This window comes from Amphiprion ocellaris, chromosome 13 (genome assembly GCF_022539595.1).
Source record: "Amphiprion ocellaris isolate individual 3 ecotype Okinawa chromosome 13, ASM2253959v1, whole genome shotgun sequence".
In the NCBI taxonomy this organism is placed as follows: domain Eukaryota; kingdom Metazoa; phylum Chordata; class Actinopteri; family Pomacentridae; genus Amphiprion; species Amphiprion ocellaris.
Window position 1 is genome coordinate 32,747,996 of NC_072778.1, and position 13,771 is coordinate 32,761,766.

At 44.0% G+C, this 13,771-nt stretch overlaps 1 protein-coding gene across 16 annotated transcripts in view; it reads right to left on the reverse strand.

Annotated features, from left to right (window-relative positions):
• Window positions 1-479: 479 nt before the first annotated feature.
• The window catches only part of tenm2a (teneurin transmembrane protein 2a), a 225,268-nt gene continuing 211,976 nt past the window's right edge, over window positions 480-13,771 (reverse strand). For all 16 annotated transcript variants that reach the window (XM_055016439.1, XM_055016437.1, XM_055016436.1 and 13 more), the window contains 15 exons: window positions 13,517-13,746; window positions 12,229-12,383; window positions 11,834-11,935; window positions 11,353-11,526; window positions 10,440-11,077; window positions 9,988-10,163; window positions 6,778-7,013; window positions 6,383-6,679; window positions 5,612-6,169; window positions 5,227-5,496; window positions 4,660-5,070; window positions 4,364-4,474; window positions 3,883-4,150; window positions 3,391-3,521; window positions 480-2,938 (listed from right to left, as the gene is read on the reverse strand). In XM_055016439.1, the coding sequence (XP_054872414.1) occupies window positions 2,201-2,938; window positions 3,391-3,521; window positions 3,883-4,150; window positions 4,364-4,474; window positions 4,660-5,070; window positions 5,227-5,496; window positions 5,612-6,169; window positions 6,383-6,679; window positions 6,778-7,013; window positions 9,988-10,163; window positions 10,440-11,077; window positions 11,353-11,526; window positions 11,834-11,935; window positions 12,229-12,383; window positions 13,517-13,746 (4,495 nt within the window). In that variant the 3' untranslated portion in view covers window positions 480-2,200. The remainder of the gene's footprint in view (window positions 2,939-3,390; window positions 3,522-3,882; window positions 4,151-4,363; window positions 4,475-4,659; window positions 5,071-5,226; window positions 5,497-5,611; window positions 6,170-6,382; window positions 6,680-6,777; window positions 7,014-9,987; window positions 10,164-10,439; window positions 11,078-11,352; window positions 11,527-11,833; window positions 11,936-12,228; window positions 12,384-13,516; window positions 13,747-13,771) is intronic.

Here is a 13,771-nt window from a genome sequence, read left to right on the forward strand (position 1 = left end):
AACAAAATATTGATAATAGTGAGAATAATACTGCCAAAAAGTGTTTTGTAGTCAATAAAATACAGTAAAATAACATCAGAAAATACCACGTATCTGCAAGCACTTTACAGTTAACAGGATGTTGGTTAATTTTATTGTGGCACATTATCGTCAGTATCAGTAACTATGTGAAAATGGGAGCTGTGTGTGGTTGTTTACTGAAATGTTCTGCTTTGTCTTTCAAACAAAATGGAGCAAAAATATTCCTTATCAGCGAGTGATGCATAATTAACAAAGAGGGGAGAAAAAAAAAATCCTGCCTGTTTTAATTAACGGAGCTTTCCAGCAAAGATTGCTTTGAAATGCGCGTCGTTGTCGTCCTATGACTAATTTGGATGTATGTTGATAATGATAATGGCTCTCTGTAAAAAAATAACATCAGTAGTCTGCAAACACACACACACAAAAAAAAAATGAGATGAAAGTGAACTACACGTCGCTCAGTTGAAGTAAACAATTATGTTTTATTGATAAGGTTCTCAGAAGAGTCTCGTTTCAGTGAATGTATAAGAATCATCGTTGGATAATACTGATTTGGTACATTATGACATCCAGCACGAGTCTCTTCACAGTGAGAGGGATCCATTACTGCTACTGCTGTTGGGATCTAGGACAGAAACATCTCTGCTTCCAAACAAAAAAACAGTCAAAAACAACAAACTGGGGATTGATTTTGTAGATATGGAGTATCAGAGTGCCACAAAACTCTAGAGTAGTAAGACCAGCTAAAGATTTTGCACATTACAAGCCACTTCCTCTTAGAAATATAAAACTTGATATTCTGAACAATATTCTACTGTGCTGCATAAAGGTAGGTCTATACACTGTACATCGAAATATATTTCGAAAAAACAGATTTCACAGTTTTAAAGACTTTATTTAAAGTATAAACTGTTTTTTTTTAAAACACTTTATTACATAAATTATTCTTTTTGAGAGTGACTATTATTTGCCCTGGCAGCAAACTGAAATTAATACAAAAACAAAATGAACATTTATTACATATTTTACAAAAGAAAATAAACTCATCCATTAATGTTCATTTCGAATAGAACTGGTGACTCATTCATGATTGTCATATAGTACTAAGAATAAATAAATAAAAAACAATAAAATAAAATAAAATAAATACTAACTTAGCATGTTTTCCGGACTCTGTGAGTGTTGTGTTTGATCGTTCTGTACAGAAGTGCCTTGGTGAAAGTCTCACAATTCTACCGCGACTGAAACGTACAAAACTACGGCATCTACAGTATACGCAACATCCTGAAATTTAGTGTAGTCTGACACATATGTAGTAATATGATTCTTCTCCCCATTTCAAAATAAACAATGCTGTGTGATATCACTGTCCACAAATATAGCCATCACTTTTTTGAGTTTGTTTTTTTTTTTTTTTTTAAAAAGTTCATTTTCTCGTCCACAACAACTTGGATTTTCAAGGATGCTGTTAGCCTGTGTGTTGCTTGGTTGGATGTGCACTGCCTTCAACAGCAGAGGACTGGTCCATGGTGGACGATGGGAGGCCTGAGACAGGGAGACGAGTCATAGTATTGGACGACCTTTAACATTACGCTGTCTGTCGTGGTTTATAATGTCCTCCTTTAATGCGGAGTTGTAATGGCTGCACTCTGGAGTGGCTTTGTCTCCGCTTTGGTCCCTTTGCCTTCAGTATCTATTAGAGACAGACAAGCCGCAGATGGCAGAAGCTGCCACAGTACAACTAACTCCCCCGACGTGATCAGTAGCTGTCGTGGTCGCTCTCAGTGTGACCCAAAAAATATGGGCGAAAATATCACTATCTTTTTTAAAAAGGGGAATTTTCTTATTCATTAAGCAACAGTTCTCAAAGTTCTTCAGTGCTTTTTCAGTTCGAAGTTTTTTCAACAACAAAAACAAAAATGAAAAAAAAAATCATCTGACTAAACTTGAAATTTTTTGCCTGTGGCAGTAAAATTAACAATATGTTTTCGGATAAGTCATTCTTTTCAAAAGTCCCTGCAGCGTTCCGTGAATAACCCCGTTTGTTGGTTAATTCTCCATGGGTTTTTCAGAAAAGTAAGGTTGAGGAGGTGGGGTAGGAAAAAAGGAACAGAATTTTCAAGAAGTGATAGTGAGAGAGAGGGAAGAGTCTGCCCTTCAAGTGAGATCAGATGGGCTGTTACCTCCTGCCCATCTCGTTCTGTCTGAGAAACTGGATGTTGTTGCTGCTGTCAGCCAGTTCTGGATACTGCTCCACAGGCAGTACATAGTAGCCATCGTAGCCCTGTACTCTCCCTGTCGTTAGGAGCTGCTGTCTCTCCCCCTCCGTCCAGAGGCGACTGCCTCCCTTCCCATCTCGAGCCCGCTGCTGCTCCTTGGCCCAGCCTCCTGCCAGGGCCCTCTGCCTGGCCAGCTCCAACAGTCTTACCTTCTCTTCGTCCACCACATCCACAGCGAGCCCGTACCGAACGCTCAGTACTAATGATGGAACTGCAAACTCCACAGTTACTCCTCTCCTCGACCTGCCGCTCACCGTCACATTGATGCCGCTCTCCAGTGACTTTCGCCCATTTGTCAGCCCCAGAGCCAACAGGTCGCTGTCAGCAGAGCCTACTTTCACAAAGTAGTGACAGTCCTTCCCATCCTGCGTGTAATGTGTGCCCTCTAGGTACTGGGCACCGTTGAGCACCAGAGCCACTTTGCGGCTGTCGTCACTGGCCAATGCCGACACGCCTGCCACCACTCGGCCCTCCTTCAGTGCCAGCATCACTCCTCTGCCTATTATGGGGGTGCTGGTGCCGAACCAGTGGCCCGGTTTGTCTTTGCGCCGCCGACGCTCCTTGTTGAGCAGTCGACCTTCTAGGGCCATGAAGGCCTGGTTGTGGCGCTCTGCTGCCTGCTGCACACCAGTGATGAGCTGCAAAAGAAAGTGGAAGAAAGCTTTGTCATTTGCAGAAAGAGATGATAATATATTAACACATAAATGACTGTAACTAGTAAATATGGCAGGAGAAAGGTGGAGGATGATTGGTATCTGTATTTGTGTTAAATTCAGGAGAAAATGGTACTTCAGGGCTGAACAGTTTGAGGATTTTTTAATTCAGTCTTCATTATGTAATTGATTGAAAACATGATGAAGAATTACCACAAGATACCATCATAAGCGTGACTGTCACACAAGGATGTTGTGAGTTTGTAAACCCACTGATACGTGAAGCACCCTGCATATTCCAAATTGCTGCCTTTGCGATTTTTACATTGCATTGTTTCAAGATGCAATTTCAAATTTAAATTGATTAAATATTCAGTCCTAGTGTACATTAGACTTCATTATAAGAACAGGTATATCTTTTGCACAGCAGACCGTACCTGTCCATTCTCACAGTGCTGGGTGGCCTGCAGCTCGTACGGTGGCTCCACAAAATAGAGCGAGTGTCGAGGGAACCCTGGGATTATGTTGCTGAGCTGGAAGCCAAACATTACCAGCCAGCTCTTCACATCTACAGCAGCAGACAAGGGGGGGATATTATATCACTGAATGACAAAATTAAACACAGTAGTAGCAAATAAATCATAAATTTTACTCTAAAAAACGTGTGTTTGCCTCTGTGACTCATCTGGTGTTATGCAAAGCTATCAACCACTGTAGAAATATGTAGTCCACAACAATCAGTTTCTACTCAACAATAAAGATCATCAACAGTGGTAGAATATAAAGGAAGTTGAGCTTGTTCTTGAGTGAACTAAAATTACCTGTTTTTTCTGTCTACCTTTTAATAGAAAACCATTTTAGATAGAGTAGATAGAGTAAAATGTCTCAGCATAAATAAAAAACTAAATTAATACATATTAGTCCTTTACCTGTGACATAGTTTTTGACATCCAACATGTCACTGAGTGGGTTGTTGTTTTTGAACATGTACAGATTAAATGGAGAGGGGTCTTTTCCTATCTTGGGCCAGATGCTGTAGTCAGGTGAGGTCCACCGTCCTGCCAAGACGTCATAGTCTCGTTGGGTGAAGTGAACCAGCTTCGTCAAGGGGTCGTACAGCCCACCGTGGAAACCCACCACCAGCGGGAAGTCTGGGTTAGAGTCGAGGTACACTTCGCCGTAGGCTGTGTACTGCACCTGGATGACACAGAGTTAGTTCGCTTTTGGTGATTCTTTGCTCTTTGTGTCACGGCAATGTCAGATTTAGAGTCTCGCTGAAGGGTGCTTTAGCTCAGCAGAAGCCAGAAGTCTTTATTTATGCACTTTTCTTTTGTCTTCAGGAGGAATAACACAGTTTTTGTAGCAGTCATAAAGGTCGAACAATAAATATTAATTTGCTTTGAGTTTTACCTGTTTGATCATCTGTCCATTGCTGCTGAACACTGCCAGCGGTGTACCAGTGTTGTCAGAAGCTATGTAGTATTCCTCCCCGCTGCTCACCTCCATGGCAAACAGATGACCCTGATCATGAGATAGTTAGAAACTCATCTTTAGTTTATCTTTAATATTTTAGGATACATTTTTTTGCCCATTTAACAGTAAATTAGCTTATTTTCCTGGAAAATATTATTCAAAATTTACTGACATACGAAAATCTAAAAATGGGTATTGGTAGACATGGCACGTCTCCGTCCTCTTAAACCTACCTGCAGGTCATAGTAAAGTGACGAGATGTCAGAGCTGGAGTGATTGAAGATGTGTGTAACCCTGGTCGGATGGTTCAGGTCAGCGTAGAAGAACTGAAGGTGTTGCCCCAGGCTGTTCCTCGTGGACACCCTGCGGCCGAGCCCGTCATAGTGATATACAACGCTCCAGCCTCCGGGCCCTCTGTTGTAGGCCCGCAGGAGTTGACCTTTGGAGTTATAGTCAAAAATGTCTGAACCACGCTGGCTGAGGAAACCGTCTTCGTCTAGACGATACTGGACATCTCCCAGGCGTGTAATGCGGTCTCGGAGGTCGTAGCGGAGTGGCAGGATCCGGGCACTGTTTCCAGGATTCAGCAGGTGGAGGTTGCCGTTTAGGTCATAGCTATAGCGCCAGGTAGACCAGTCATTCACCTGGGTAGAACAGTGAGATATATACGTGTATCAGTATAACTTGCTGAGCACTGACAAATAAAAAGGCAGCCACAGATTACAGCTCAAATTAAGTGCAGTGGACACTTCAGCCTGTAAAGTGCCTAACATTCCAGTCTCTCTACACAGAATACTCACCTTGACGCCGCTGAGCTGTCCGTCTCCATCATAATCATAGCGGTACTGAGTGGTGTTGGCATAAGGCCCGATCTTGAGCTCCCTCTTCACCACCCGCCCCATGCTGTCGTACTGCACCGTCATCCAGTACATAAGCGAACGGAAGATCTCGTACTGGACCTCCTTGATGCGACCATGAGTATCAAAATGCTTACTCAGTGTCATAACGGCTGTGGTGATTATCTGATTGATGTCGTAGTAAATGACCCCAAATTTTCCAAAGTGCTCCACCTGGAGGAGGAAGGAGAAGGATTAGAAAAAGGATGAGTCCTCTAGCAGCCAAAAAAAGATACATTGACAGTTGTTTTGCTTTATATTGCGAGAAAAAGGAGCAAAAATTCTTCACCTTTCCAGAAATCTCATCATATCGGTACAAGTCAACAGGAAGTGGTGTCTCACTGATGACTGGCTTCATGCTGGCAATACGGAAGCTGTTGTCATGGTAGGTGTAGTCAAACCTTGCGTTGACCATTCCCTCCTCACTGAAGCGATAGATCTGTTTGTCGATAAGTGGGCCCATTTTGCGATAGCGGATGGTGCAAGAGAAGCCCCCGCTCTGCAGGTTGACCATCTTCAGCACACCGGCTGTCTCGTCATAACCAAAAGTGACGGCAGTGCTATCGTAAATGATCTCTGACAGCTTTGCCAGCTTGCCATATTTGTAGAGGACACGACGGCCAGTGCCCAGATAATGTGTGGCTTGAGGTCTGCCATCCTCGCTGAAGTCGTGGATGATGGAGGCATTGCTCTCTGGAGGGTTGTACGTGTTGCGGATGTAGCCAACTGACACGTGTGTGAACATGGTGTGGCGAGCGACGCTGGGCATTGTGACAGCCGTGACACGACCCGAGGTGTCAAACTCAAAGACGTACTGTCTTTGACTCTGCAGGAGCAGCACCATGGACTGAAAACAGAAAAGGAGATGAAATGCAGATTAATACAATAGCAATAACAGCACCACGAGTAAATTGCTCTCCCTTGACATATCTGAACCTTCCTAACCATGAAAATTATATTTTACTCAGTTCTACAATTTAAATCACTATACTTTCTTGCAATTTCTTCCCTTTGTAAGATTTGACTCTTAGATGACAATGTTAAAGATACGTATGCTTACTTTGTCAAGGTAGCTGTAGCTCCACACCTTCCCGTCCACAAAAGAACGAGACAGGATGCGTCCCTGGGGGTCAAATTCTGTCCTCTCGCTCATGCTTCCCCTCTGCAGCCCAACAAGCTGACCGGTGCTAGAATAGGAAACATTGACTACAGCCAGGCTGCTGCTGGGCAGCCACATAGCTGGCCTTCCCTGAGCATCGTACATGATGCGCAGCGTGAACTTGCGGTGGTCATCGTAAATCTTCTCTGTGCGTGTGTTGCGATCAAAATCGATGGAGAGAAGATTGCGGCCATGAGCCTAAAGTAAAGGCAGATACTTCTCAGTTACGGTTTGATGCCAGAATGCAACTTTTGCAAAATACATGTTAATAATTTAACTGGCCATCGCTGACTTACCCTTAGCTTCCTTCCGAACACGGTGATCTTGCCCTTGGTCTGCTCCTTGCGCAGACGCCACTCAATGGAGTTGAGGCCGTTGTCCGTGGGCAGGGTGATGTTCCTTCGACCAATTGTTGGACTGACAGAGCCTGCCAGGATGTGGGGCTCCGTGTGGAAACTGATGCCCATTCCATTGGCGTACATCACTCTCAGGGTGCCGTTGTTGCACAGCTGATAGCTGTTTCTCACCTGGTCTGTGGGGGAAACAAGTAAACAGAGCGTAAGAGGCAAGGACATCTGAGACTCATCTAATTTCACTAATTTCAGCCTCTTTGTCTTGTCTCCTCTGCCCTCCTGCCTGTAACCCAGAAATCAATGTTGCACAATCACAAAGGACATCTTGACTCCTAAAATGCATCTTGAAGATCGAGGACGTTTGGTGGAGAACCTATAAGCGTGTTTTCCAGACATGTGACAGGAAAGACAGAGCTGGAAAGTACAATTAATGTCCAAAGCAGGTCTGACAAATTTGTCTGGAATATGTGCGTATCACTTAATCATAATATAAGTCACTCTTTGTTTGTCTAGTACTCCTTTGTGTGCAAAAACGCTTTTATCCTTCAATGCATGTGTTTAAAAAAAACAAACATATGGCATCTGTATATTCTCATCACATTCTGTCATGTTGTGGATTGTATTATAAGTGAATATATACTGTTTTAACACTGTTTGACTCATCTGACAGAAATAAAATACAGTGGCTGGTGATGGAAAAAAATTGGACAGGTGTTACAGCTGCTTTAAAACAACGGCTCACAGGTGAGGGTGTCTCATTTTGTTAAATGCCTGTTGTGTCGACTCCTTTCTCCTCATGTATTATCTTCACCTTCTCTATTCACATCTCTAGTGGGAGGGATTAAAATAAGAGGAGAGGCGTTGAGAAAAGGAATAAACTGAAAAATGAGATGGGAGGCTAGTCGTGTTCAGATTCTGCCAACTCCAGAAGAAATGCCAGAAACAAATTCCACACATGGAAGTAACCCAAGGTATTTGATTAGGTTCTCTGACAAAAGATGGCATGTTAGGGACAAAATGCTGAAAAAAAAGAAAAAAATAAGCTGGGTCAAGAGATTAGTTTGATGTGGAGGATATGGACATTGGGTGAGAACATTCATCCTGTATATTGCCCCTAATAGCTGCCATAACCTCCAGATCTAGAAGAAAGGCTCTGTGCTTTCCATTTTTATGACCTTTTAGCTGAGGTTACACAAGATCATCCCTCCTTGATTATTAGATAGAGCCACATGAGAAAGATAAAAAGATTGTGGACTAATTTCGGTTCCCTCAGAAATGTTGTATAATGTTACCGTCACATTTTTCATAAGCCTTGCTGCATTTTTCACCAAGGTTGAGGAAAAATTACATAAGCTTTTGACTTTTTATATTCATCTGATGCTTCTGAGACAAGACAAACTCACAGATCGAGGGCTGTGCTGACAGACCCAGATGTTTACTCTAGCATTTACCACACAGAATCCGAGCTTAAACCTGATCCAGTCAATCACACACGATCTGATAGCACAGCCCTTTCATGTCTACCAACATCTAATCAAAAAGGGAAATTCCAGTCGAAGCGGCTCATGTCAGCAAGGAGCAGATCATGTCCATGAAATGCTTACAGACCTGATTCCTCCTTAAAAAAATATTCTGAATGAAAACCTTCGAGCTAAACAGACATCTCCCTACAATCTCTGTATCGCTACAATTTAATGACTCTCTCACAAGAATAGAAACAGATAAGCCCATGCCTAATGCTGGCTCAATTATTCCTCAGATGTCTGAAAACAGACTTCCAGACGTCCTGATCGCAACGAAGTGATTTAAAGAGATAAAATTGTTTTTAGCTCACTGGGAAGATGCAGAGTTGGAAGCTCTTCTTCTTTTTTTTTTTTTTTTTTTTTTTTTAACAATTTCATTTACAAAAGGTGTGAGGATCAGTTGGATTTTCCTTTTGAAGTCCTGCCATAAATGACAGTAATCCATAAGGCCAATTTGTAATAAAGCTCCAGGCACATTTTAACAATGCCTCAAACAGACAAGTGAAGCTTTTTCCATTGACTTGGCAGCAACAGCCTTTAGATAAATCTTCTGCGCTCTCTCTGTCTGAACAACCTCGTAATAAAACCGAAGTGAGGTAGAGGGAAAGAAAGAGAGAGAAAGGGTGAAATGAGAGCTCGAGGGCCAAGGAGAATTCACTGTGCAGGAGTTAATGAAGAGAGCGAGAAAGAGCGGAAAGAGAGGGAGATGGTTAAGTGAGTATGTCAGCAGAGAGCTGTGCTGAAACCCACACAGTGCAGAGGAAACCTTAAATGACTTACAGCTTTGTGAACAACTCTCCTTCTACCGCAACACAGGTGGATCACTGAATATATCTACAACCTATTCTCAGGCCTTCAGAATGCTACATTCCGAGCTGCATTCATACATCTGTCACGCCGGCTGCACTGGTCAAGGAAAGGGAGACAATTATTCTTCGTCTTTTTCCTCCTCTCTAAACAGACCAAATAAGCTCGGGGATCATGGGAACTGGTTGAGAGCTGTATTTGTATGTCAGTGTGTGTGTGTGCGTGTGTGTGTGTGTGTGTGTGTGTGTGTGTGTGTGTGTGTGTGTGTGTGTGAGGAGAAAGCTTGAGGGATGAGGAGGATTCACTCTACATCAGTTAATGAATTTTGCTGTGATGATACTCAAAAGCAGGATGATCCCAGCTGGGATTAACAATTATATATTGGTAATTTTACTCCATGAGAGGGGGTGGGACAAGGTTGGATGGGGGGGAGTGAAGAGGGAAAATAATCTCCTGGAGCAGATACATAACTGAGTTAAAATTACAACACTTTCAATTACAGTCGGCATTCACATCACAGAGGGTGGCTGTGTTTTTGAATACTAAGATGAAGCAGCTCTCAAGTCTGTGCAAATCTGGCTAAAGCACTGATAGCATAAAAGCAGATCATTTTTTAAGGATCACATAAAAATCGCCCCCAAAATAATCAATAAACAACATTTATATTGAATTTTGCTTCATGCATTTTTATGATGATGACTCCAGCGCAGCATCCGTCCACCTTTGCGCCCCCACACTCTGCAATTTTTACAAGTATTTAAAAATTCATGACCGGATCATTTTCCACTGCATCCCCCCCTCTCCGTGCTGAGTGTGTCTCTACCTTGCACCACAGTGTACGACGCTTCCACAGAGGACAGGTTGGTGATGACCGTGACATCGTCGTCCCTGCTCGAGCTCTCAATGTCGATGTTGATGGAGCGCTCAATCTCGCGGTGCAGACTTGTCACCATGCCCGTGGGATATGTCACATTGGTCAGACGACCCTCGCTGTCATACCTGAGGGGACAGAAGGGGAGAGATTGCAGTGAAGAATTGCAAGGAAGGGACATGTTCCTGCTTGTTCTGCATATTTGTTGCAACATGTGTGTACAACTGAGACGTGCGCTCACAAAAATACTGCTCCAACCTACAGGTCAAGCTACGGGGATTGGTTGCAGTTACAGAACCTAACACTGGGGGGCAGCAGTGCACTGTGTGAGAACATGATGAAAATAAACCCAGCATTCTGTGTTTTAGATGGATAGAAGAGAGAGCTCTGTATCACACACTTACTGGTAAAATGTGGTCCATCCAGTCTCGTCAGCTTTGGTGGCAAGGAGGCCTGTGTTGCCGCTGTAGCCCATCAGAGCCACCTCCTGACCCAAGGCGGACACACTACGCAGTCCCCCAGTGGGGTCCAATCCCAGGGTCACCACTTGATTTTCAGGCAGCAGCACCAATCTGAGCAGGCCGGCTCCTCCTCCCTGGCCCACGCCGTCCCTCCTCACCTTGACAGTATTGTTACAGTTATCCACCAGCATGGCCAGCTCGCCATCAGGGCCGTAGGTGAAGTTAAAAAGAGGCTCTCCGGTCACTAGGCTGATTGTCTGGATGTGAAGACCCTCCCCGTTGAAGACATACAGCTCCTGCTCTCTTGGTGATGCAACTTCATACTGCGCAGATCCCCCGTACCCCACGCTGGAGAGGGCAGGACCGGGCCGGTTTGCCCGGACGGCTCTGATGCGGATGTTGTTGAGATCTGCGATGAACAGTGTCCCATCGGGGGACACAGCCAGGGATGTGGGAGAGTTCAAACCGGCATCGGGGGAGTAGCCATCGTCACCGTAAAAGCAGTTGCAGTTGACGTCGTTTTTGCAGTCGCAGTCAGAGGCAGCACCAGCCAGGAGGGAGATTTCTCCATTTGTGCTCACCTACAAAAGTGCACAGAGGAGAGCAGAATAATAATGAGACTGGAAGAAAAAACACAAGTCACCACTAAATAAAAGAAAATGTATTACTCAAAGCGAAATTCATTTTGAGTTAACAAAATTTAATGTAGTCGGGAGACCTGAAAGAACATCTTAAAAACACCCACACAGCTGCACCAGCTGTGCTGTCAGGTTTGGTGAACAAAAATAACTTTATACCAACAAATTCACTCCAAAACAACCAGACAGCCAATGTTCAGAATCTGTCCATCTCTTACCTGTCGAACTCGGTTTATCTTTTTCTCATCAGTCTCAGCGATGTAGAGGATGCCGGTGTGGGACAGGGCGATGGCGGTGGCGCTCTCCAGGGCTGCATGAATAGCCAGCTTACTGAGGCTGTAGTCGATTCCTGGCACTTGGCAATGCATAGGTCGACCTGCTATAATGCTCACCTGTAGGAAACAACAAATGTTACATCCACATAATGGTGGTAAAATGCAGCTATGTGATTTGCTATTGAAACAGTGCAGATAACATTTTTCATATTGTAGTAAGACTCCAGAGAAGTAGAGAATTTTTACGACTAATTAAGCAGTAATTTTGAGTTCACAGCAAAACTTAAAAAACCGTGTTAGAATTTGAACTTTTACTGTTAAATTGGCTTGAGAAAGCCTAATTGGGACAAAATCTTGTCAAAGCCCTATAGCGAGTGTCCGCCCTAAGGGGTTTGCAGTGGTCATCAAGCCTTGTGGTACGGACCTGGTGGTTCTCGGTGATGCGTAAGATGACATTGTTTTCCAGAACGTAGAGGGAGTTGTCCATGGGGTTCACTGCTAAGTCTGTGGGCCACTCAAGACGCACCTAATAGGCAGAAACAGAACATGAGACAATATCTGCACTGAGGGAGACGTTCTGAATGGATGCCAAGGTTCAGACAAGTCTCTTCTTCATTTTTTAAGTGACTGCAGCACTGCTCACTTCCTTTTGATCCATTAATTTATCCATTGACTCTTTAATCCCTCCCTAAATCAGTCTGTGCCTGACCTCCTGGCTGGCTCGTGTCCATGCAGTCATCATAGCTCAGCACTAAGGAGCGCTCTTAAATCATCATCTATCACACCATCACCTTTTGTCTCTTTTTCATTCCCTCCTACCTGGCTGACGTCCATGCTGGTGTCACAGCTCAGCGGCCGTACGGCGGTCAGATCGTTGGCCCCCAGCAGAGTGGAGATGATCCCATTCTGGTCCACCTTGCGGATCATGGTGGCGTCCACGAAGTACATCAGGCCATTTTTATCCACTGCGATACCTGTCAGCGCCGAGATGAACACCGTGAGTGACGACTCATAACTCAAGCACCGCAAGCAACCCATAGACATTTTAAGTCAATTAAACTTCACTCTTTCCCCTGCTGAAAACGGATAGCAGCCCTGGCAGCTGAATTACTCGATGCTTCAACAAATGAGAGGGAACACAGTGATGAAACGGGCATTGAACTGTTGAGAAGTGTTAGTTTTGGGATGAGTCATCGGGATGCGGAGCTGAGCTCATGCTCCTCTTCTGAGGGCAATTGTAGACTGCAAGCATATTGTCTAGAATGGCAAGTGATCTGCAGCACTCTCCTTCCTTTTCCTGCATTTTTTGTGATCCCCGTTTTTCTGCTTTTCATTAGTTTATACCTCTCTCTGTATTATCGTTTACCGGTGGGGCGGTGTCAGCCTTGTCGGCCCAACAGGCAGCAGGCATTCAGAGAGGTGTGATTGTTCAAGGCAACTGTGCCCCAAAATAACTTCTAGATGCACTGAGACACAAAACAACAGATGGAGGATACAGCGAAGGGCACGGAATAAACGAGAGAGGGATGAAGAAGAAAGAGAGGATGAGTTATAGAAAGAGAGGAAACAGGCAGAGAGAGGGCGAGCTGATTTGCCGGCTGACTTTCTCTGTGACAGGTAAGAAGGAATCAGAGGCGCATTGTCTCCGTCTGTCTTTCCTCATCTTCTCTCGCCAACCACACACACTCATGCATAGTGTATATATACTAACATCTGCAGACCTACATGTACACACACTTGCGTCACTGACAAGAAATGTGACAGTGTGACATCTTTGACAGTTTGGTGTCACAGTGTTCTAAGATCCAATGATCCACAAAAATAATTCCATTATAAGTTCAACATTAACCCGGTTTATAACCTCCTTCTGTGTCTGCCCTGCTTTATTTGAGTCACAAAATGGGCATATTATGAAAGATCTTCCCATCAGTTAAAAATTTAAGGCACAATCAATTCAATCTGAACTGCAAATCACAATCAGAGTAGAGATCTGCCGAACAAAACGCCTTTCCAAGAGGGAATTTCACGATTATTCTCATTATTTTAATTCATCTTTTGAATTCGGGAAAATTAGATTTAAATTGAGATAACTGCAGTTGCTCCTCACCTTTGGGGCTCATGAGTGTAGCTTCAGTAGCCTTTCCACCGTCGCCACAGCGTTCGTCAAAAGGCAAGCACTGCTCCCCTGTCCCGGCCACCACCTCGGCATTGTCCGACAGCAGCCGGCCACCCGTTAATGAGCGAACACGGTAAATTCGTCTGGAGTTGGTGTCTGAGATGAACAATGCTCCAGATACCGGATCCACTGCCAGGAAGTACTTATGGGTGGGGTTATTACTAAGGTGACAGAAAAAAAAAAGAC